Source organism: Mesocricetus auratus, unplaced genomic scaffold (assembly GCF_017639785.1).
Source record: "Mesocricetus auratus isolate SY011 unplaced genomic scaffold, BCM_Maur_2.0 Super-Scaffold_100676, whole genome shotgun sequence".
In the NCBI taxonomy this organism is placed as follows: Eukaryota; Metazoa; Chordata; class Mammalia; order Rodentia; family Cricetidae; genus Mesocricetus; species Mesocricetus auratus.
This window is the reverse complement of record NW_024429266.1, coordinates 18,751,648-18,775,992: the sequence shown is the minus strand read 5'-3', so window position 1 is coordinate 18,775,992 and position 24,345 is coordinate 18,751,648. Positions and strand designations below refer to the sequence as shown.

General features: G+C 39.4%; 1 protein-coding gene across 1 annotated transcript in view; it reads left to right on the top strand.

Moving 5' to 3' along the window:
* The window catches only part of Spta1 (spectrin alpha, erythrocytic 1), a 73,639-nt gene that overhangs the window by 25,095 nt on the left and 24,199 nt on the right, over positions 1-24,345 (top strand). Inside the window, exons 13-33 of the mRNA XM_040738927.1 lie at positions 502-579; positions 1,152-1,307; positions 3,304-3,508; positions 4,695-4,876; positions 5,409-5,652; positions 6,456-6,578; positions 9,712-9,929; positions 10,914-11,006; positions 11,389-11,526; positions 13,094-13,245; positions 14,294-14,480; positions 15,259-15,360; positions 17,035-17,126; positions 18,032-18,176; positions 18,800-18,981; positions 19,356-19,455; positions 19,545-19,742; positions 21,098-21,241; positions 23,303-23,406; positions 23,694-23,856; positions 24,094-24,225. Of these exons, the coding sequence (XP_040594861.1) occupies positions 502-579; positions 1,152-1,307; positions 3,304-3,508; positions 4,695-4,876; positions 5,409-5,652; positions 6,456-6,578; positions 9,712-9,929; positions 10,914-11,006; positions 11,389-11,526; positions 13,094-13,245; positions 14,294-14,480; positions 15,259-15,360; positions 17,035-17,126; positions 18,032-18,176; positions 18,800-18,981; positions 19,356-19,455; positions 19,545-19,742; positions 21,098-21,241; positions 23,303-23,406; positions 23,694-23,856; positions 24,094-24,225 (3,138 nt within the window). The remainder of the gene's footprint in view (positions 1-501; positions 580-1,151; positions 1,308-3,303; positions 3,509-4,694; positions 4,877-5,408; positions 5,653-6,455; positions 6,579-9,711; positions 9,930-10,913; positions 11,007-11,388; positions 11,527-13,093; positions 13,246-14,293; positions 14,481-15,258; positions 15,361-17,034; positions 17,127-18,031; positions 18,177-18,799; positions 18,982-19,355; positions 19,456-19,544; positions 19,743-21,097; positions 21,242-23,302; positions 23,407-23,693; positions 23,857-24,093; positions 24,226-24,345) is intronic.

Genomic DNA, 24,345 nt, shown 5'->3' with positions numbered 1-24,345 from the left:
TTATCACATACTATATATAATTTTCCTATCCCAACTGATAAATCCATTCTGATAGTTAACAAATTGAGGGATTGATAAATGGATATAGATAAAAATTCACTTCTGTACTTCTTGTCTCCTTATCCCAGTGTAGTTATAAACATAGACGTAGTTAAAGATGCATATAATAGGTTACTGGATGGGATAGACAGAGGAGCTGGTAAGAAAATAAGATTGGCTCCATCCTTGGTCATACTTCTTCAGTGTTTACTCATATAGATGTCTGAATTCATGCACTGTAACCTATACTGGAAAAAATATAGTGCAGAAAAGATAATTATCAAGCCTATGGTATTCATTTTGAAGTACAGATATATCAGAACTCACAACTAGGATCCAGGCCTTCTAACCTTCAAGATTGTTGGACTCACACATTGATATTCTTTATCTTAAAGGGTTACTCAAACTGAGGCCACTCATTTAGCTGATGCTGAGGAAGAGTCGTTGTTTTTTTTTTTCCAGACCTTGGATGAGACTGCAACCAAGCTTATTGACAATGACCACTATGACTCTGAGAACATTGCTGCTATCCGTGATGGGGTATGCCCAAGGCCCAGAGCCTCTATCTGCCTGTCCTTCTCTATTGCTGTGATGAAGCACAGACTAAAAGCAACTTGTGGGAGGAAAGCGTTTATTTGGCTTTCAGGTTACAATACATTAGAAAGAGAAGCCAAGGTAGGAACTGGACACAGGAACTGAAGCAGAGGCTATTGAGGAAAGCAGCTTACTCACTCTATAAGGCTTCTTCAGCTTGTTGGTTTATACAACTGAAGACCACCTGACAAGGGTGGAACTGCCCACACTGGGCTGGACCCTCTCACAATAATTATTAATCAAGAAAATATTCCCACAAATATTCCCACAGGTCAGCATTATGGAGGCAATTCTTGATGTTTGAACCTCTCAGATGACTCTAGTTTCTACAAATTGACCAAAACTAACCAATGCATTGCCTGGGCACAGGAATCAAGTAAAACATTGGGGGAAAGATAGTCAGGGTGGGCAATAATTTCAAGTGTATGTATTTGCTTTTGTTGACTGTAAATTCACTCACAGATTGTGTGTGTGTGTGTGTGTGTGTGTGTGTGTGTGTGTGTGTGTGTGTTTTACAGCTGCTGGCCAGGCGTGATGCCCTGCGTGAAAGAGCTGCCACTCGTCGAAAATTACTGGTAGATTCACATCTTCTCCAACAACTGTATCAAGATTCAGATGACCTAAAAACCTGGATCAATAAAAAGAAAAAGTTGGCTGATGATGAAGATTACAAGGTAGGGAGATTTGTTCAACCTTGTTTATACTTATCAGCATTTGGTTTCATAGATTGTAGTTTGGCTCCCTGGGGCTATACACTTAGATAAAACCCAAGGGTCTGTATTCTGGTTTTCACATGCTCTATTCCTTTCTCATCTCTCAACTAGACCTTCTTCTAGAGTCCTTAGCAGGATGGGGCACAGGCGTGTTCCTTCTTTGGATGCTCATGGTCCCTCAAGCACACCTTCTGCTTCTACACACACCTCTCTCATCGGTGATACTTTAAGATAGATGCTTGTTATATTCCCAAGAAGGTCTCAAACTCAAAATCCTCCTACTTCAGCCTCCTGAGCAGCTGGAATTAAAGCTGTGTACTGACACCATAACTGGTCCTTCTGTATACCTTTGTAATTGATAATATTGTGCCTGATTCAAATGATACATTCAGTTATTTTAAAGGTAAAGTAAGCTCAGAACTAACTTCTGGGTAATGTATACTAGCTACCTCAGCTTTATGGCTGGAAGGAAGCAACTCTTTATTTAATGAATGAAGAAACCAGCTTCTGAATTGGAAGGTGTCCAAAGTTATCTAGTTATTTAGAGCATGTTACTCACAAAGATTGAAAGCATATGAACTCTCAAGGGCAACCTGGGCTTGAAATTTTTCCCTGTAGTCTTTTAGCTTCTGTAACTATGAATGTTGCTGGTAAATCTTTGGGTTACTGAATTCTCTTCCTTAGAGTTGTGCCAATGGATGCTTTCCCTCACATTTGTGATGATATAAGCTATTGTGCACACCTGTGTATACAATTTCTAATCACATTAACAGTCAAGGCTCTAATTAGTCTCTCAGTTTCTAGGCTAATATTGAAAGTATCTACATTTCTGCATATGCTGTCTTCATTAATGTATATTTGGTTCATACTTCAGATAATTGTGAACATTTTACTTTATCTTTCATTCTATGAAAGTACAAAGCACATGTTTACATTTTCTTTAGGAGTAAGAGCTCTCCTGTGCCCAGAGTAAATGGAGTTCTAAAATGCAAATGTGTGGGTGGTATATGAACTAAAAAAGAAATGGAAAATATTTTCCATTTGTCACAAAAGCTCTGATTGATGGCTCATGCTTGCATAGGGTTGTATTAAAAGAATTTTTATGGCCTAGTGCTAGAGGGCTTAGCCTGTGGAGTGTTGTGTGTATTGTAAAGTGACTCCTTGACCTTAAACACTTATTGAGTTTGTTCTTTGACAATTCATGGATGTATAACTTGCATTCTTCCTACTTGATTATCATAACCTCTGCCCTATCTAATCTTTCTCCCACCACTATTAGTCTTCCTTCCCCCTACAAATTACTTTCCCACTTTGGAGAAATTTTTGTTGTTGTTTTTTGTGTTTGTGAGTTTGGTTTGAGTTTTTTGTTCCTTAGCTCTGTGTGTGTGTGTGTGTGTGTGTGTATGTGTGTGTGTGTGTGTGATATCACATTCAGCAATCGTCTATCTCTTCATTCACCACAATTTATTGCACAGATATGCTTTCCTGTAAGAGTAACACTTGTTTATGAATATATGTATATGGCAGTTTGACACCATGACAATTTACAAGAGGAATAAGTTTATCCCTGAGGACTGAGGCCTCCTTAATCTTGGGCTTTATACTAGCTTGACAGCATCAAATATAGTTCCCTTTGAGTTGACAAGAGTCACATCTAAGCAAAGAGCAATCGTTTACCCCTATGGCAGTCCTGCCTCTAGTTCACTAGTAGGTACGTTTATCTTGCAGGTTAGTGCTATGTGTAGTGGAATTCATGTCTGCGTAAGACTGTTGATACCTTCTCTCCATTAGCCTGATCAGTACTTTCTGGTACAACGAAAGATAGTGAATTTGGAGAGGATCTTCTGGATCAGTCCCACTTTGATTTTTCTGTAGAGTCTCATCATCTAGTTCTGGTTTTCCTCTAAATGTCTGTTCCTCAAGCAATTATTTCCTTGATTTTCTCACCTTCTCTCAGGATGTACAGAACTTGAAGAGCCGGGTTCAGAAGCAATTAGACTTTGAAGAAGAATTGGCAACTTATAGGATTATGCTCAACAACCTGGAGAAAACTGGCCAGGAGATGATTGAGGATGGTCACTATGCCTCTGATGCTGTGGCCGCTCGCATGAATGAAGTTGCCAACCTCTGGAGGGAGTTGCTGGAGGCAACAGCACAAAAAGGTTAGAAGCAAGGTTTGGATAAAGGATAATTCAATTGTTATTCTAAAATCTACTACTTTTGTCCTCATCATCTTGATATTTGGTGAACAGTTTGCAATGAGACCCTAGCCATTTTTTTTCCTGTGCCATCTGGTCATCAACACTTAAAATTTAGTCTAAATATATAGCATTATATATTTAATCCTTTAAATATTTCCTTTATTTACATTGGAGTTTTGTTGTTGTCATTGAAACTTCTTTTTATTTCCATCAATTTTCTTCTAGATTTTTCTTTTCTTAAACAAATGTTGAAATATTTAAAGCCATGATTCAGTATTGGCTTTGTATCTAAACCTAATATGCTAGAGTTATTTTTAACACATTTGGTTATATAAACTAGATTTATAAGTGGGTCATATGCCTCTTACATTTGGAAATTAAACATTTGTCAATATTTTTTACAAATGATGTTTTCTCTGTTGGTATGTTGTTAGTATCTGTTTTGTCATGACTCTCATTTGTAGACAGGATTTTGATCTGGGTATAGAAAATAGTATAGGTTGTTTCTTTGGAGGTCATCCTGATTTGTGGCTTAAGGAAAAAAATACAGTGTTACTTTAATAATAAGATGTCCTGGCTACTTTTTCACAGCAGGAGATAGTAATTGCTTTGAAGAATAATAATGCAAATAGCTGAAAGGTAATTGAATAAAGAAGCATCCAAATATAATTGAAATCATCAAGGGATTTCTAGAAGATAAAATAATGAATCATGGTTTTGATAAAAGGTAGTCACTAGTAGTAAGGCTAGCCATATTCAAAACAACCTCAGAATTTTACACTTACCCAGCCCCCAAAGTTGAACAAATGTTATGTTTGGACTTGTATCACATCCAAAGAAGGGTCTGTACAATGTGTATCAAATGACACTTGAAAATATCCAAAAGAGTTGACAGCAAGTAGAACTACATTTCACCAGAGAATGTAACTTATGGTTTGTGTTTTGATAGCATCTCTGTATTTAAAACCAAATACTACCAGAATTCTAACGTAAGATGACTTCTTCTCTAGTGAGATATGAGATAGTTCTCTTATTTTTCTCTTTGTAATATTCAAATATATTCCTCATTAAGTTGGGGGCTGGGATATTACAGTGTGGAGAGAAAAGCCACAATTCTCTGTGTCTTCTATCCGATACCCTCCACTAGGGACCCAGCTGCATGAAGCTAACCAGCTGCTACAGTTTGATAACAATGCAGAAGACCTGAAGCACTGGCTGGAAGATGTGGAGTGGCAGGTCACCTCTGAGGATTATGGGAAAGGCCTGGCGGATGTGCAGAATCTACTGAGGAAGCACGGTCTTCTTGAGTCAGCTGTGGCCACTCGTCAGGTTTGTTTTTAGCTTTTTGCTAATTGTAGAAAACTAGACAGATACCCTGTGCATATCCATAATCTATAATTATTGCTATTCCTATTAAGTGATCAGGAAACCAAAGAACAATTTTTTTTAATTTCGTTAGTTAACTGCCTCTTTCCAATATTTCCCAAGTCCTGTCATTTTCCTGAGCATGTCTCCCTGGAAGCTCATGACTAACGTAAGCACCTACTGACTCTTCTAAATATCACTCCATTCTCCCAGTCTAGAGTCTTCGGCTTTTTTAGACAGCCTTGCCATTTACATCTGCTCACATGTGGCTCATTTCACATTAGTCTGTATCAATACTGTCATCTATAACATAAGAGCTTCCCACTCTGGTAGTCTGCACCCATGCGATCTCACTGATGCTTTTGAAAAAATATTAAAATCCTAGCAATACGGGGAAAATTAAAGTAACTGGGCCCCCACTTTTCAGCACATGGAAATCTCATCCATTCTTAATAAACTGTATAACTTCCTAAGACACATTGTTTGTCTTCATCAGAATCAAGTGGACACCCTCACAGAATTGGCTGCACATTTTGAAGAAATAGGCCATCCCGACTCTGGGAACATACGTTCAAGGCAGGAATCCTTGGTGTCCCGCTTTGAAGCTCTGAAGGAGCCACTGGCCACTAGGAAGAAGAAACTCATTGACCTACTGAAGCTGCAGCAGATTTGCAGGGACTCAGAAGATGAGGAGGCCTGGATCCAGGAGACTGAACCCTCAGCAGCTTCTACCCATCTCGGTCAGTGCAGCACAATCAGAATGAGCAGTCAGGAGAGGACCAAGTGATCCAGACTGAGAGAACAAGATACCACAGTGAGGGGATAAAAGTTTACTCTTCACTCTTCCATGCCAGACTGATGAAATTTTATTCTGACCTCCATCAATGCTAACTATCTAAAAACTGTGCCAACAGATTCACCTTGTAAGAGAGATATGAGCAATGGCATGAATTCAGGCCTCTAGGAAGATCTGGCGTGCTTAGCTGTCTGAAGATTGAGCTGCAATTTATTTTGTTGACCCTTCTTTGCTGAAAAGTAATGGTTAATGCTGGAAGTATCATATATATAAATTTGTCTGGGTTATTGGTAATCCTCTGAGAACTGTGCTTACCACAAAGAATCAAAAGTGAACTGTAGATATAAAATTGTCTTACACTTTAGAACTCATTAGTTCATAAGTGTAACTTCCAGGATAGTTGCTTTAGTGGACAGAAAAAGCACACACAAATATTGCACAACTTTATGCAGATGTACTGGGAGCATCTATGAAATGCCGTAGATGAATTTGTCAGCAAAAACTTCATAGAAAACTCCAATTTTTGTTTAAATAGCCTGGAGAGTGTCTGGAGAGATGCTGTAGGGCCAAATACAGGGAGGAAAGTCAGAAATTAGAGAGGTTAAGCATGCCAAGGATAGAGGGAGGGTCAAGACAGATGAAATTCTCAGTGGTCACATTTAATAATGGGCCTCAGGTGAAACATATTTTATAAGCAAGTCCCATTTACAAGGATACTATCAAACCTTGCATTCTTTTTCTATGTAGGCAAGGATTTGGTTGCAGCCAAGAATCTTCTAAACAGACATGAAGTCATCTTAGCCGACATTGCCAGCCATGAGCCACGTATTCAAGTGATAACGGAGAGGGGAAACAAAATGGTAGAGGAAGGTACGTGTGGCACTGATTGATTTGCCCAACACTCCATCATGACAGACCTTGGGGAAGAAATTTAGGTAATCTTAGTACTTACACTGAATTTAAACGTACATGGCATCACTTTCCAATTTAATGAAGAAATTCCCTTTGAGTGTTTCTGATAGAGCAGTATACATTGTGCTTTTTTTATTTTATTTTATTTATTTTATTTTATTGGTTTTTACGAGACAGGGTTTCTCTGTATTGGATGCTATCGGTCCAGCCCGGCCTCGAACTCACAGAGATCCGCCTGCCTCTGCCTCCCGAGTGCTGGGATTAAAGGCGTGCGCCACCACCGCCCAGCTTACATTGTGCTTTTTATAATCCTGCTGCAGATGTTTGAATGCTTTATTAAATCATCTCTTTATTGCAAATCTGAAATCATTAAAATAAATAAATTTTAGTCTAATTATCAATGTGGTTCTTTGGAGAAGTTGCAGAATTCAAATATAATTTCCAAAGCCTTGTAAAACACAAAACTTTTTCCTATATAAGGGTTTCCAAATATCTAAAAGCTTTCTTCTCGACGACATATTAATGAATGTAGTAAAAAGGTCTTTCCTTTAACTTTTTAATTTTATGAAACTTTAGCGACTATGCACATGCATGTTATCCATACTTGGAAAGCTCTACTTTCTAAATAGTATGTTCAGATTTGAGCATCATATGCCAGGCACAGACAAGCAATCCAGGTTACACTAAAATATTTTCCCTCTGTTAACTAGTCAATTTTTAGTATTCAGTTTTTAAAAGTATAGGTTAATATAAATTTTGCTGAGAAATTTTCAGTTCTGAACTAAGTTATTCAAACCAATGAAATTTATTTTTTCCTTTTTTGTTGTTGTTTTGCCATTTGTTTGTTTTTTTAATTTTGTCTTGCCATAGAAAGGATCTTTTGATTTTCTAAATCTCTGACTATAGGTGTTGATATTTTTCTATTTCTTATTATATACTCATCAATTTTTGTTTTATAATGATTTGAAATTTTATTATTATATGTAATATTGCTGATATATTTGTCTCCCTGATCAATTGTAATTTCTACAAGATTTTGTTCCCAGAAATATTCCTTTTTCTGAAATATACTCAATGATTTTAATGTAATCATTTTGTTTGTCTTTTAATTAGTTTTTGTCTCAATATTTCATGTTTAACTTCTTATATGGGAACTGTTGATAAATATAATCATATGTATGGCAACTTTGGGGGAACTTCACATTGTTTAAGTTTTTATAGGCATTCTGATAGTTAAAGTATTGGGAGCTATTATTCTAGGAATTAAAACACATTTAAATTTATGGCATTTTAAAGTCAAATAATATAGCATTCCATGAGTAATCTAATATCCTTTAGTTCATTCTTCCATTTTCCCTCTTTTTCTTGATGTTACACAATTTAATTTTGTTACATTATAACTCTTTCAATGCTTTAACATTGTTTTGACTTTAGTTTTCAACTAGCCTTGAATAATATTGAGAAAGAAGAAAGTTCCGTCTGTGTAATCTCTTCCTGCTCCTTTGCACTGGTCGGGATTACCCTCTGCACTGCTTTCCTCCTACTTGATGAACTTCCTCTGGAGGTCCTTTGTTGTATGATCATAAATCCCTTTGCTTCTGTTCATGTGAATGTCTTAATTTATTTTCCATTCCTTTTTTTCAAGTATATTTTCATTACAAGTCAAAGTAACTTCCTTAAGCCTTAAAAATACAAGTATGTTGCCCTCAGAGTTGCAGTTTCTGATCTGAAGTCTGATGTCATCCACTTTCTGCCATGAATCTTCTTTTCCAGACCCCTTAACCTTTCTTCTTTTTCACTCACACTTGTTTGTTCAGTATGACAGTTACAGGGCTTCTCGGGTCTTCATTGTGATTCTTCAGACAGACTGTATTATTGGATGACTTGAGAGATAAAGTCCAGTACTAAGATGCTTTTCTAATGACCCTACTTTGTGTTTACGGTACCCTTTCAGCTTATTGGGTTGTAATTTTAACTATCTGCAGATTTAGATGAATCCTGGGGACTGTATGGTGGCTGCCTTCACATCATTTCTCATCATCACTTTGCATGTGTACACATGGCATATCAGTCATAAATCCTAAGGGACCTGGCTGAATGTCTTTGAAGCCCCAATTATGTGAAGACCCTATCTCTAGTGTTCTCTGTCTCACAAGTTCTAGTTCCTGAATTTCCCATTCTCTGTCTCATCAACTCAGGTTTATCTTGGATTAGTTTTCTAGCACAGAACCTCCAGGCATACACTATAATATCATTTGGGCATGTCTCATCTTTTTCTTTCCTTTTATTAATTCTCTGAAAAGTCATTATACTTTCCATATTGACCTGTTTTCTACTTTTAAGGGAGAATGGAGATCTGCTAGTCCTTCTTCTGAATCTAAAGGAGAAATGGTTTTCAACTCTGAGTCTCATAGCACTCCTGGATGTTTTGTTGTTGTGTCTGTATTCCTTAGCTTATACCAGCTCATTCACCATCACATACATACATCTATCTGATGCTGCAAATGACGCTGTAACGATAAACGGCACAATTACTGAAAGTAAAACTAAGTATTTATTGTATAAATTACTCACAAGATACCAAACAAGTAACCCAGATGAGCCCAGTAGTTTTCCACTGCCGAACCGGAAGCCGAAATCCGGGAAAAGAGACCAAGACTTCCTTTGTGCTGTCTTTTATGCCTTCCCCCGTAACGCCCCCTAGCCATGCCCAAAAGTGGGCCTGGCTAGTGACGTAGTTCACCGCCTACATATGTATACGTCTTTACGTCCGTCCGTATATGTCTTTAGTCATGCTTAAAGTGGGTGTGGTTAGCGGTGTGGTAAACCACTCTTTTATTACCTCATCTGTATGCGCCTCTAGTAAGTCACATGGTTAATGGCGGCATACAGGCTTCCTTCTACATTTATCCCCCACATATTACTTCTTAGTCTCACTGAAGACATTCCAACTCCAAGAAATTTTATTGTAATCCTCACTAAATTGAGCATCTTGTTCTTGCCTCTTCTTTTCCTCAAAGATCTGATGAGGATTAGACCGTGGCATCTATGAATGAGGATCATACTCACTATGCTTATATCTACTTCATAGGACACTTTGCTGCAGAAGACATAGCATCTAGGGTTGAGAGCTTGAACAAAAATATGGAGTCCCTCCATGCTCGAGCTGTTAGGCGGGAGAATGATCTCAAGGCCAATGTCCAGCTGCAACAGTACCTGGCAGATCTGCATGAAGCAGAAGCATGGATTAAAGAGAAAGAACCAATTGTAGACAACAAAAACTATGGAGCTGATGAAGAAGCAGCTGGGGTACGGTGGGATGGAATGACCAAGGTCCAGGGAATATTCACCAAATTCTATCAAATGCTAGACTATCTCAAGTTGTAGCAGTGTTTTTTGCCTGGATCTGCTGTGATATACCCAAAGTTAACAGGGATCCCAAAGGAATATCACATTTTTTTCTAATCTCATAGAAATCCATAGATCCTATAAAGAGTACCTAAATACAAAGTCAGTGATCAAAGATCTACACCTGTCCTGGTTTTATTCTAAACTTATGAGAGTAACCCTGAACTTCTCTAGGCTTAACCATGCCACCAAAATGAAATCAGACAGACAGGAGAAACCTTAAGGGTCATTATTACTTACAATCCCTCATATCCACCAGTATGTTTATTTGGTGTCATATGAAAATCAGCATATCTATAAAGTAGATTTCATTAACCTTAGAAATAGTGTGTGTTTTAAGTTTTTCTGAAAGCCTGGTGTTGTTAGACCACACCTCTAATCCCTGAACTTGGGAGACAGTGGTAGGAGGATCTCTGTGAGTTTGAGGCCAGCCAGGTCTACAAAGTGAGTTCCAGGGTATCCAAGGCTACATACAGAAATCCTGTATCAAAAAAACTAAAATAATAAAATAAATAAATAAAAATAATAATAAATACAAAATAAAACAAAAAACTAAAATAAATAAAGTTTCCTGACATGAATCCTGCAAAGTAACATTATCCATAGTGTGTCTATAGTCACATCCTCTCACAGATATGATATGTCTTCTTTAAAATGTGTGTAAATCTTAGTTAATTTTGATTTGGGCAAATACATTAAAGTTGTTATTCACTTGTTTACTGAAATGTCCTTGAGTCTCACAAATGTAATATGAAAAGTAATTTTCTAATATAAGAGTAAGCAATTGAACTCACCCACATTAATAATAGTAGCTGAAGCGCCTCCCTAGCATTCTTGCTATTTCTCTGATATTTGTCCTAATTGTCTTTCCGTCAATAAATGCAGGCTCTTCTCAAGAAGCATGAGGCCTTCCTGGTGGATCTGAATGCATTTGGGAACAGCATAAAGGATCTGAGGGATCAGGCTGAAGCCTGCCAGGTAAGAAGTGCTGGGCTGAGACAGTGCCCACATCCCTCTCTAGAGATGTAAAGGAATGCTGCTGCCTCATCTGCTGTTGCCCTTCCCTCTAAAGAGCAGGGGTCTATTGCCCTTGCCCCTAAAAACCATGTAGTCTGGCACATTCCATGCTTTCTGACAGAGTGCCTATGTACTGGTGACTGTGTTCGTATTTTCCAATCTTCCCGCTCTCTGCTTCAGTGGTGCAGCATCCGTGAGGATCACCACTGTGAGACCCAGCAGCCACATAAGAACTCCTTCTCCCCTCTCCTGGGAGGTCCTGGGAACTTCCCAGCACTGTGAGTTCCACAGGGAAAGACTTACAGTGAGCAACTGACATCTGGTTTGTTTGTTTTTTCCCCAGCAACAACAGGCAGCACCAGTGGATGAGGCTGCTCTAGAAGCTAGGGTCATAGCTTTATATGACTTTGAGGCCCGCAGCCGTAGAGAGGTTACCATGAAGAAGAATGATGTCTTGACTCTACTCAGTTCCATCAACAAGGTGATTTTTCTTAAACTTTCTTACCATCTACTACATGGGTCTTCCACAAGTCTTTCCTGAGTCCACCAGATAGGTAGAGTTTGCCTGTTTGCTTACTTGCTCATTTTTTTTTGTAGGGGGAGGGTGTTTGTTTTTTCAAGATATGGTTTCTCTCGTAACATTCACTGTCCTAGAACTTGCTCTGTAGACCAGGCTGGCCTTGAACTCACAAAGATCCACCTGATTCTGCCTCTCAAGTGCTGGAATGAAAGGTGGACATTTCCACTGCCAGGCTCAGATAGGTGTTTCAATGTCCTTTTCTCTTAAATAATTTATTAAGTAATATTTTTCTTAAAGTATTGTGCAAGGGCAGAAAGTTAGATCCATATACCTTTGGGAAATTTTGCATTCTAATCTTAATTTTAGCATTATTGAAACAGTGAATCAAAAAACTTAGGGAATTAACTGAACATATATAAAGGCTGAACAACCTTATATTGCTATGCACTTAAAGAATTAAATTGTCCTTTTCTTCCTATATCCTTGCTTGCTCCTCTTCTGTGACAGCATCCCTAGTGAATAAAATGTTGTTAGGGTTAGGAGAAGCCTGATGAAAGACAACGGCCACCTTAGCTCCAGGCACTTGGAAGGCTCAGGCACAAGAATCTCTTGAGCACAAAAGTTTGACGTCAGCCTGAGCAACACAGATATATAACATGTTTAAGGAGAAAGAAAAAGAAAGGAAGAAAGGAGGGAGGGAGAGAGGGGTGGAGGGAGGGAGGGAGGAAAGAAGGAAGGAAGGAAGGGAGGGAGGGAGTGAAAAAGGAGGAAAGGAAGGGAGGGAGGGAAGGAGGAAGGGAGGAAGGAAAGAAGAGGAAGGAGGAAATTCATCTTCCAATGACTTGAATTCTTATATGCCTATAAAGCCAGTGTTAATGAATGGAATTTTACAGTATGTGTTCCTTATAAAAAATATTTTAGTATGTAACTATTCTCCTAAAGATCTTAGTAAGAAAATAGGAAGATCTTTATTTTTGTTACTATTATTAAAGATAAGTGAACTTTTTGAGAGGTAAGATGTTTTCTTACCAGAAAATCTAAGGGAAGTCCCGCCTCCACTTTGCCTGGATCACATTTCACAACACTTTCTCTAAGAAACTGGACTTTGGAACGGCTAGTGTTCCAGAACTAAAAGAGTTTGCATCAATGAATTTCAGCGAAATTGATATATTTTAGTGCCTTGGAAGTGGGATATGAGTAACCAGTTCTTACACACTGCTGTCAAACACAGAACCTAGCCGGAACAAAGCAAGCTGATTCCTGAGGAGCCAAGCTGCCCCTCACTTTCTTTTCAGTACCATACCCATCTGACATCAGATATCAGAGTCACTAATTCCAGGGGCTGACCTCTGCAACTCCTCCTCTATCCTTTCTGTAATGCATAGAAATTATGTACCATCTGGGAGTAATGCTTAGCCCTTAATAGCCAGCTCTTCCTTGTCCCGGGTACTGTTGTGAGAATGGAAGCCGCTATGGTTTGTGACTTTTCAAGGATTAAGGAAAAAGTGTGAATCTGTCCTCCCTTTAGGACTGGTGGAAGGTTGAAGCTGATGATCACCAGGGCTTTGTGCCAGCGGTCTATGTCAGGAAACTGGCCCCTGATGAGCTACCAGGGTTCCCGCAGCATCGACGAGAAGAGCCAATCAACATCCCTCAGCGCCAGCAGCAGGTGGAGAGCCTGTAAGTTCCCGGATGGAGACTTTGATGGACATTGGCTAAAGTTATTTCCTGCTTTCCTCTTAACAGTCAGTCCTGTTTAGAGATGTAAATTCACACACTTTATCCTTCACACACTTTAGTTTGTAAATGAACAAAAGGGAATCCCAGGAGCATTAGTTGTCTGTGTCAGACAATGAAGTCGTGTCTTCCAACTCAGCCAGCTTCCTTCTAAGTCCAGAGACATTCATAAGAATGTTGTATACTTTCATATTTAGCTACCATGTACAACTTCTCTCTTCTATAACAAGAAAGTAATGACAAAAGACATTTTCTTCATCCATTGATATTTTAAAGATACTTAATTAAAATGTAGTTACATAATTTCCTGCCCTTTCCCCTCTAACTTCTCCATGTTCTCCTATCTCTCCTCTCAAATTGATGGCCTATTTTCTTTGATTAAGGCTATATAGATGATAGATGTGAAAACATGTAAGTAAACCCATTGGATATATTTGTGTGTGTGTGTGTGTGTGTGTGTGTGTGTGTGTGTGTGTGTGACTTCATATCTGACCATTTTATACTAGATAGCCAATGAAAACGCTTTTCCCTGGACGAAGCTAATTAATCCTCCCTCTCTCAGCTGTCATGAGTTGCTGTAGTTCTTTTCTTAAAATGTGTCTCCCTGAGATTTTTTCCCTTCTGTGTTATCATATCAGTAAACAGCGTTATTGTTCAGGTCTTGTTTGAGAAGCTATTTCTAGAAGATATTTTCTCAGAGAAGGCTTCCTGGTCCTCTGGTTCTTACAATCTTTCTACTATCTCTTCCAGGGTGTTGCCTGAGTCTTGGGCACACTTCAGTTTTTAAATATAATATTCTTCATCCCTCTGCTCTTAATGTCTGCTTTATTCCCATTACATTTCTCTTCTCTTTTACTGATCTCACTTTAACTTACTCTTCTTTTCTTTCCCTCCATTTCCTCCTCTAGTTCTCTCACCCTGCCTCTAACTTGTTATGCTTTCTATGTTTTTCAGCCCATTACTTTCCCCTCCTCTTTTCTCCTTCACTAAGGTACCATTCCCTGCTGGAGCAGGCAGAGGAACGAAGGCGTCGCCTGCTGCAACGTTATAATGAATTTCTGCTGGCCTATGAGGCAGGAGACATGCTGGAGTGGATCCAAGAGAAAAAGGCAGAGAACACTGGGGTAGAACTGGATGATGTCTGGGAGCTGCAAAAGAAGTTTGATGAATTTCAGAGGGTAAGTGAGGGGCTGTGCGTGGACGTCTTTTTCTTGGAGGTGTTTGCTTCATATTTGTTAAATGTTCTCAGTGGTTTTTGAGATTTCCACATTTAACACCCCCACTGGTTGCCTATAACTAGAAAACAAGGTATCTGAAACCAGTCAATTTAAATTTCCAGCCTCATTTCCTGGCTTTCCAAAATCTGCTAGGCAATGTAGTCCCCCCACAATGATTCTTCAAAATTTGCCCTGTGACATACTGTACTGCTGAATCCCAGACAGAGATGGGGTGTCACAGGACGCATGTGGCCTCAAAATAGGAAGCATCAGTTGAGGTGGGAAGAGAAGTGACCTGTTTTCACTGCCAGAAAATTACTATTTACCTGCATTCATCAATTTTTCTTCACTCATATCAAATAGCACAAGGTATAAATCTACTTCTTACTGTCTTTTATTTTTGTTATTCTCCTAGAGGAAATAAACATATATATTGGCATATAGACATATACTTGAGGTAGAAATGTTTTGATAATATAAATTAAAACATGGAAAATAATTTAAGGAATATAAGATAAATAGATACACTTCAGACTCCAAGTAAATGATGGCTCTGGCAAGTTTTGGATGGCTGTTTGGTATCACAGTGTTTAACAAATGAGAGAGCAGTATGTGTATGACAACTGATATTAACCATTTAATTTAGTAACAATTAGCTAAATGTGGGCCCAGGGGGCAGACATGTATGGAAGGTCAAAGAAAAAGATTCATAGTACTTTGGATGAATGTTTTAATCTAGGATCTGAAGAGCAATGAGCCTCGGCTAAAGGATATCAACAAGGTGGCAGATGAACTGTTGTTTGAAGAGCTTCTGACACCAGAAGGTGCTCACATACGCCAGGTAATCACAGACTCCCTCCATTCCTCCTCGGTGTCAGGCTTGACTCTGGGTTCCTTGTTTTACATCAGTTGATTCCACTTCATATTCCAAAGACCAGAATGTAAAGGCAGTGTGAAACTGGCTATAGAAAAGGCCAGCCATTTTTATTGTTTCAGAGAACTTCAGTAAAGCAGATTTACTTAGTGACATTTTCCAAATGTCTTCCATGTTCTCACACATAATTTCTGGAGTGTGAAGGACAAAAAAATCTCAGACAATAAATTCATATGTAACTTCAAGAGGCAGTATTAAAATGTGTAGGGATTACAGAGATGTTCCTTTGGTAAAGGATGCATTGAACAAATCATGAAGACCTCATTTTTGATCCTCAGAATCCATTTAACAACCAAACACCAAAGAACACGGTTTTAGTCCCAACACTAGGAGAGTGTGGGTGAACAAAAAGAGCTCCCAGAGCTTGCTTGTACAGCCAAATTGATGAGATCTGGGTTCACTGAGAGATCCTGTCTCAAAAAAATAAGGTGGGGAGTAATTGAAAAGGATACCCGACATCAACCTATGACCTGCAAATACACATGTGCGCGCACACATACACACACACACACATGCATATATATGTATGTATGTATTACGTATACGCACATGCACATACACATAAACACACACACACATCGAAAAAGGAAGCTTGGAAGATATTGCATTGGGAATTGGGAAAGTTGGATTTAGTCTTGGCTTTACCCTATGTGTTCTTTGTAAAAATTGCTTAACTGGTAAGGAACTCCATGATTGGATAAAACAATCTTTAAATCCTTTTAATTTGTGTTACTATGTTCCATCAAATGGATCATAAAGTTCCTATCTTCTGACCTTACCCAAAGTTAGATAGTTTATGTTGAAGTTTTAAACTATATGCAATTTAACTGACTTGAAATCCTTTAAAATTGACCTATACTCAACTACCTCTTAATGCCTCATACACACTAAAAATTCAATGCTCAGATACAAGAAAGCAAAGATAGTGCACACAAGAGATCAGTGACTGTGAGAAGAGGTTAGTCAAGAAAATATATTGGAAGAGACTGGTTTTGGTAAGCATAGTAAAGGAGAATTTAAATGTCTCTCCCATTACTTTTAGAGATGAGGGTTGATGATCTTCACCCATATTGTGTCTAGACCACATTGTGTCCATTATGGGTTTGATGAACATTTATTGCAAAGACTAGTCTTACAATCTTGGTTTTCATAAAGCAGTAGTGATGACTTCATTTCCTCTTTCTTATGGTAGTTTTCCTGGGATTGAGCATCGAAAGAAGATATATGAAAACACTTTGCTTAAATCCTGCAGGAAAAACTACTAGCTCTAAACTTGGCCTTGCCTCAATAAATGTGCCAACATCTGACTACCAAGTCAATGCTTTAACTCATTTTGGAAGTTCTAATGTATTCTTTGTGACAATAGGCATTTATAGTTGCCCTAGAACCAACAGTCCTACATATAACGTCAGTTGGGAAGAAAGGAAAGCCCTTCTTCCGAGGCACTATCTTAAAACCATGCAAGACAGAAGCAGAGCTATGTACGTTCTGAAAGGCTACCAGAAAAGCAGGAGGTGACATGTCAACACTAAGCTGTCTGAGCTAGCTCTCTGACTAAATCCATATATCTACTTCTTTAAGGAGCTGAACACCCGCTGGCATTCCTTGAAGAGGCTGGCAGATGAACAGCATCAACTACTAAGTAGCGCCCATGCTGTTGAGATGTTTCACAGGTAAGCCTCTTAACACTTAGATGGTATTACTCCACTACAGCCTCCTCACAGGGTCCTTAAGTCTATCACTATGGAGAAGAGTGATAGTGTACAACCCTCTTCTTCAGAAAGAGACAGTTTACTAACAGAACAGATTGTTTTTTAACCTGACACACTGGATACTCAAAGATAAATAAGTTCAATATTCAATTAGGCATGGCACATTTGAAATTTAGATGTAGTTCTATAACAGAGAATCAAGCTTGAAGGATAGATTGGGCCTACGTCATTATGTTCTTAGTATACGTGGATGTGAGAATGAAGCATTAAAAAGGCTGCAGGAGTAGATTAAGAAAGGTTGCTGTCCTCTGGGAAGCCTGCTCATTTTTGAAGGGAAATGGTGGAGAAAAGAGAAGAGAGGAGGAGGTGGCTGGGTGGAGAAAAGGGAAAAGAGAGGAGGAGGTGGCTGGGAAGAGCAGGGGAATGCAGGAGAAGCTATGTTCAGGATATATTGTATGGGAGATGATTAAATAAAAAGAAATATATATATATACATATATATATATAGGAAATGGCAACAGATATCAAACCTCATATTTTTCTCTGTTTTCTATTCTTCTGTTTAGAATGACTTGCAATGCAAAGTATTGTTTAACCATGTGACTCTGTAGTTAGTATGCCAGATTCAAACATGGGCTCCACCATCTGGAAGTGACAGCATCTTGAGAAATCTTTAAACTCCTATTTTCTGATATATAGAATGGAAATAATTACAGCATCTATGCCTCTATATCCAAGCAGCCTAGATGCCAGTATATCACAAGGATGAGAAGGGTGCTGAAGGCGATGGTGGTAGTGGTGTCCTTGTGATCCAGCCTTCTAAGGCATATCCTTATTCCTGTGTTCTTCACTCTTTTGTGTTCCAGAGAAGCAGATGACATCAAGGAGCAGATTGATAAGAAATGCCGGGTTCTTAGTGCTGCTGACCCTGGCTCTGATCTGCTCAGTGTCCAGGCCCTCCAGAGGCAGCATGAGGTCTTTGAGAGAGACATCATCCCCCTGGGAGAAAAGGTGGGTTGTGTTTTCAACCTTCCTCGGTGCTTTCTCCAAGTTTATGCCCGTAGCAGTGTGCCTTTCTTTGGTTCTCTCGCCAAAACCATTATTCTTATTCTTTTTTTTAAATCTCGCATTGTAATAATTTTTATACACTCCCCCTCATGAAAAAATTAAAATATGCTCCCATGACCATTAGCATAGGAAAAATATATTGAACATTTACTGTCTAAATGAATGCTTTCTTTACATCTTTTGAGACTGTCAAGAGAATTAGACTTTCAGCCAATTGTGGAAACAAATGTGGAGGAGAAAATGAATATTCAAATCAGACTATTTCTAGATTTTGGGAAGTGTTCCCTTAGTCAGTAATTAAATAAGACTATTCCTACCTCAAAGTAAAAAGGGAAGACTGACACTTTCCAGATATGCGGGAGGAAACCTAGAGCTTAGCATCCTCATGCAGAGCACAAAGGATATTTTCATATGGAGAATTAAGACCCAGTGGGTTCCAGGATTAATGTACTACTGAGGAGTAGGGTCACTCATGCCCTCTTCCCTATAACTTCTTTAAAAAAATTAGGAAAGGCAATTTTGCCCAGTTCAGAAACTACCATGTGGTTAAGCTTCTTTTTGTCCAGGTGACCACACTGGAGGAGACAGCCGAGCGTCTCTGTGAGTCCCACCCAGATGCCACTGAGGACCTGCAGAAGCAGAAAACAGAGCTGAACGAGGCCTGGGCTACCCTACAAGGTCTTACAAATGACCGAAAGGAGAGTCTGAATGAGGCCCATAAATTCTTTCTCTTCCTCAGCAAGGCCAGGTACAGTTCAAAAGGCTGACATTCAACAAGCAGGATGGGCAGTTTCTGCAGGCTGCCCTGTGCAGAGTCCCTAGGAATAGCCTGGGTACATGTGCTATTCACTGCTGGGTTATGCAGACTATGTCCAAGTGTCATCTCCAGGGGTCACAGAAAAGAAAAATAAATAAATAAAACAGGTTTAATGCTTCAAGTCCTAAAATACTGTTGCTCAATAAAATGTGATGCAAGCAGACCAACTAAGAAAGCTCCTATAAAGTACATATTATGTACTAGGTGTTGCCAGGAGACAAGTTTGGAGCATGGATTTTCTTTCTGATGGGGGCAGAAAAGGATTAGGATAACCATGATTGATCCTGATACATTTACTTCTACAGCGATCTAGAGAATTGGATCAAAACCATTGGTGGTGTAATATCATCACCTGAACTGGCTGAGGACTTAACTGGCACAGAGATCCTGTTGGAGCGACACCAGGTACAGCTACTAACCACTGATGTAAAACTCTCTTGTCACTTCAGAAGTTCCTACGGTGTTCACCATCACCTTTCCTGCTTTCCCCACAGGAACATCATGATGACATGAAGGCAGAGGGTCCCACCTTCCAGGCCTTAGAGGACTTTGGCACAGAACTTATAGACGGAGGCCACCGTAACAGCTTTGAAATTGAAAATACTCTTCGTGATATTAAATTAAAGAGAGATGAGTTGGAGAAAGGTTGGGAAAACCGCAAGAAGATGCTAGACCAGTGCTTAGAACTTCAGGTATAGCCGGGCGGTGGTGGCGCATGCCTTTAATCCCAGCACTAGGGAGGTAGAGGCAAGAGGATCTCTGTGAGTTCGAGGTCAGCCTGGTCTACAGAGCGAGTTCCAGGACAGCCTCCAAACAATACAGAGAAACCCTGTCTTGAAAAACCAAAAAAAAAAAAAAAAGAACTTCAGGTATAGCATCTTCTGGATAGTTGGGGTTTAGCCCCAGTCCCTTGAGAGTGGTTTTATGGGCTGATTGGGTGCACTTGCTGCTTTAGACTCTATGAGCTGTAAACACCAGTGTCTCATGATTGTTTCCCACTGTACTCTGTTGTAAACTAAGCATCCTTATGTTCTGTGCTCTTGTTCCTGTTAAAAGAGCCAAGCGAGTGCCTACGAAATGACTCAGTGGGTAAAGGTATTTGCTGAACAAGCCTGATGACCTGAGTTGCATTCCAAAACACATGTAGAGGGAAGAGCTGGCAGGCACCACTAGGTTGTCCACTGGCTTTCACATGCACACCATGGAATCCCCCATACACACCCTCTCCCTCATATGTGCACATACAGATGTGTGCTACTATTAGCAATAATCAATACATGAAATTTTAAAAATTGAAAGTTTTTTAAGGAGAGAGCAAAAGAAGATGCTAACCAGCTTTGTAGATGAATGGGGTGATTATCATTAATTGCCAGTAAGTAATTAACTGAAGGACTAGTTTTCATTAAGAACTGCTATGTGCAGGTCCCAGTACTACAAATATTACGGTGTGTTTCTTTATATAAGAAGTACAGATCATTCTAATATAGGAGATGTTTACTAATAAAATGGAATGTATGAATGCTTTGAGGATAAAAAGGAAGGGGTGATCACAGTGAGTGAAGTGTATGAAACTATCAGACACATCTGTGGGTAAAATTTGAACCAAGTTGTAAAGAAGTAACCAGCTGAAGGTTAGACCCATTGAAAATCTCAGAATGTAGATGTTCATGCTTAACTTCAACTGCATACTGAGTTTGATGTCATCCTAGGCTACCTAAGACTTTGTCTCAAATTTTAAGAGAGAGAGGCCAAAGAGAAAGGAGAGAGAGCCAGTCGATAGCTACTATATGTAACAAACATATGAGGCACCAGCCTCACATTTACTTCATTTACTATAGCTTATAAAACATGTGAGATATGTTTGAAGCAAAAAGTAAAATGACAGTATATTTAAGATTAATTAAAAGATCGCTTCATGAGAGAATACCAGCCCTGGAAAGATGCTTTGCATCATCATCACTGAGGAGGGACAAAGTTATTTCCTTGGCCCTTGTAGAATACCGTATTCATGCCTCTGATTTCACCTACTCACCCTCCCCGCCCACAGTTGTTCCGAGGGAACTGTGAACAGGTTGAGAGCTGGATGGTGGCTCGTGAGAACTCTCTGAGATCAGACGACAGGGATCACTTAAACAGTCTGCAAGCTTTGATGAAGAAACGTGATGATTTGGAGAAAGCAATTGCTGCCCAGGTAATAATCAATATAAAATTTCCAGTACCAACTGTTGTTGGGAGCCATGTGGCCTAGTTTCAGATCAGCGTATAAACGATTGTCCAATGGGTCTCCAAGAGGCAAAGCCCGTGGAGATGGTCTCTCACTTGGCAAAGACCAGGAGACCTCCAAACAGTGCAGAGTTCTTGTAGGACCATGTGGCCTGAAGGCTCTTCTCTCTCATAAGGTTTTTAGTTTCACTTTGTCAGTCAATCATGGGACAGATATGATCATTCCCAGGAATCCCACTTTCTTCTCCAATATTCACCCTAAAATTCTTTGGGAACTGATTCTTCTCAGGTTTCTTATAGGGAGGCTTAAGCATGTAGGACCCATTTATAGGACAAGGGAACAGTCAGAGAAATACAGGCTAACGGCATGCAAACAGTTTATGGCAAATCACCCCCATTTCTGTAAATGTGCTTCATTAAGTTTTGGATGATATTGCTGTTCTGGAGAATACAAGCCTACGTTTATCACCTTTTTGCTTTGTAACCACAGGATATGCCTGCTCGATTTTAGCCAATCTAACAAAATACTGAGCATTGCTTTTATTCTTAAATTTAAAATTTTTATTTTATTTTGTTTTGATGTAAAAGTTGGGGGGAAAACATTTGCTTTTGCCAGAGGTTAGTCTTGGTAGTTGGGAGAAACATATTTGCTTTTGAAGTAATAATAATTAGAACTTGAGCTATTCAGAGCCAGTCATCTGTGTGAAATCCATCTGGTGGTTAGACACAATTCTCCTTTTGTTGATACCCCTTTCCAGTCAGTCTCAGGGAACCCAGGCTGTGGTGGGACCATGGCAAACTATTAGTAATAATAACAGAAACTCTACACCCTTGCCCAGTTTTCTGATTTTAAGGCATTTTAATTTGTCTTTGCTTCTCTTCAAGCATTGTTTGATTAGCAAATTAATTATATATAGTAGTGACTCTCCTTATGATACTTCCATGTACGTACACAGTGTTTGGTTTCCTGTCTCTGTCCTCTACCTACTCCTGCACTCATCCTCCTCCTCTTCTCTGCTAGCCCTGACTAATTCACTCCAATACCTCTTTTCTTTTCTAATGGCCAGCGGCCTTCATGAGGTTGTTGCCTGGAACATGGTGTATGTTTGTTTACAGAAAGAAGAACCCCTCACCAGTGACTACACCCCAGAAGCAGATACCCTTCCTTCACCCACGTACCTGCACACAACTCTCAGGGAGGGGTGGAGCCCCATCAGCCCTAAGACAAACACAGGTGTCCTTTCTCACATGAGGACCCTAGCTTCTAACTTTTTGTACATGTGCATTTGTGTGGGAGTGAACATGTGTAGATCCAGAAAAGTAGAAAGGTGTCTATCAGAGAGGAAGAGAGATTCCTTAGGCACATGCAGATCACGTGTGTGAAAGTGAAACAGGAATACTGGGGTGTAAAGTCATGAAGATGTGGAGAAGGCACAGGGGTATAGGGAAGAGAAAGGGATGGGGATAAGGGTCAACCAAAACTAAATATGTATAACACAGTCACTTGAAAATTTGATACTTGATAAACTAGTCAAAACATAAAATGAAATGGTTTAAATGGCTGTACCCTAAGCCAGCAGATGACATTGCTCTCAGAAGCCATAGGCTACTAATCTCTAAGTCACCTTTGCTTCTTACAGGCAATGACGGAGCAGGAAGGGGAAGCTGACATATTACATATGGATATTTGGCTTTCTCACAAGTTTTTAGGACTAAATGTGACTTCATGTTACTCTCTATTTCAGCATCTTACCAACACAGGATTCATCTTTACAATAGCCATGAGAAAAGTTTGTTCTATAGGGAAGTTAGTACTATCCCAGCATAGAAATATTTCTCTGTGTGCCACGAATTACTTTTTGATGCTGGTACTGTCATCTGAAAACACCACACACACACACACACACACACACACACACACACACACACACACACAAACACTGTTTATCCTTAAAGTGGATTGGAGCCTGGAATTACATCAAATACCTAATCACCAGGCATATGTGTTCTTTCATTTTCTTTTATCCAGGAAGGGAAGATTGCTGACCTGGAACATGTTGCTACAAGGCTCATAGATGATGACCACTATGCCAAGGAAGAGATTGCTGCTCGCCTCCAACATGTGCTAGACAGGTCAGGCTGGCAAAGTCCCCAGTCTGCATCAGCATCATGATAAAGAGATACCTTTAAATTCTTGTCCTTTTGAAATGTATTTCTTAGGAGACCTTTTGTTCTATACTTATAGAATGAAAGTCATGAAAGATACTTCATAGTTACTTTATTTAACCACTGTGTTGTATGTAAGAAAAAGTGAGAGTCTATGAAAGGCAAATGGTCAGGCAGGAAGATGGAAAATATATTGTATGTAACGTCAGAGCAAAGGAGCCCTGGGTAGAAAATAATCTGACCTCATCGTTTAGATGGAAAGCTCTCAAAGAACAGCTACTTGCTGAACTGGAAAAGCTCGGGAACTATGCTGACCTGAAACAGTTCTATCGTGATTACGAGGATATAGAGGAATGGATCAATGAGATGCTGCCCATAGCCTGTGATGAATCTTACAAAGACCCCACTAACATTCAGGCAAGTTCAAAATAGAAATCTTGAAAAGTTTCACCACACTTTATTGTTGGTTAAATGGTCACCCTAAAACTGAACAAGTCCTATGGTGGTTGGTTGAGCTTTGTACTGTTTTGCTGTTGTTGTTGTTTGGGGGACACAGTGGTTGTTTTGTCCCATTGTACAATCATGCTTCTCTTGATGAGGGATTAATAATGCTTCTCTAGATAATCAACTGATGTATTCTTCCTTTGCCTTCAGAGGAAATATCTGAAACATCAGGCCTTTGAAAATGAAGTTAAAGGCCGTGCAGAGCAGGTGGATGGCGTCATCAGTCTTGGGAGCTCCCTGATTGAGCGCAGAGTCTGTGATGGTAACGAAGAGACCATGAAGGTAAAGTTTGTACATAGATAAGTCTGGTCTCCAGAGGCATGTGAAGAAAGTCCTCCACTCTTTTCAGTATTTTCTGGGTAGAAATAGAAATACAGTCACACTTCCTGTAATTCGAACTAG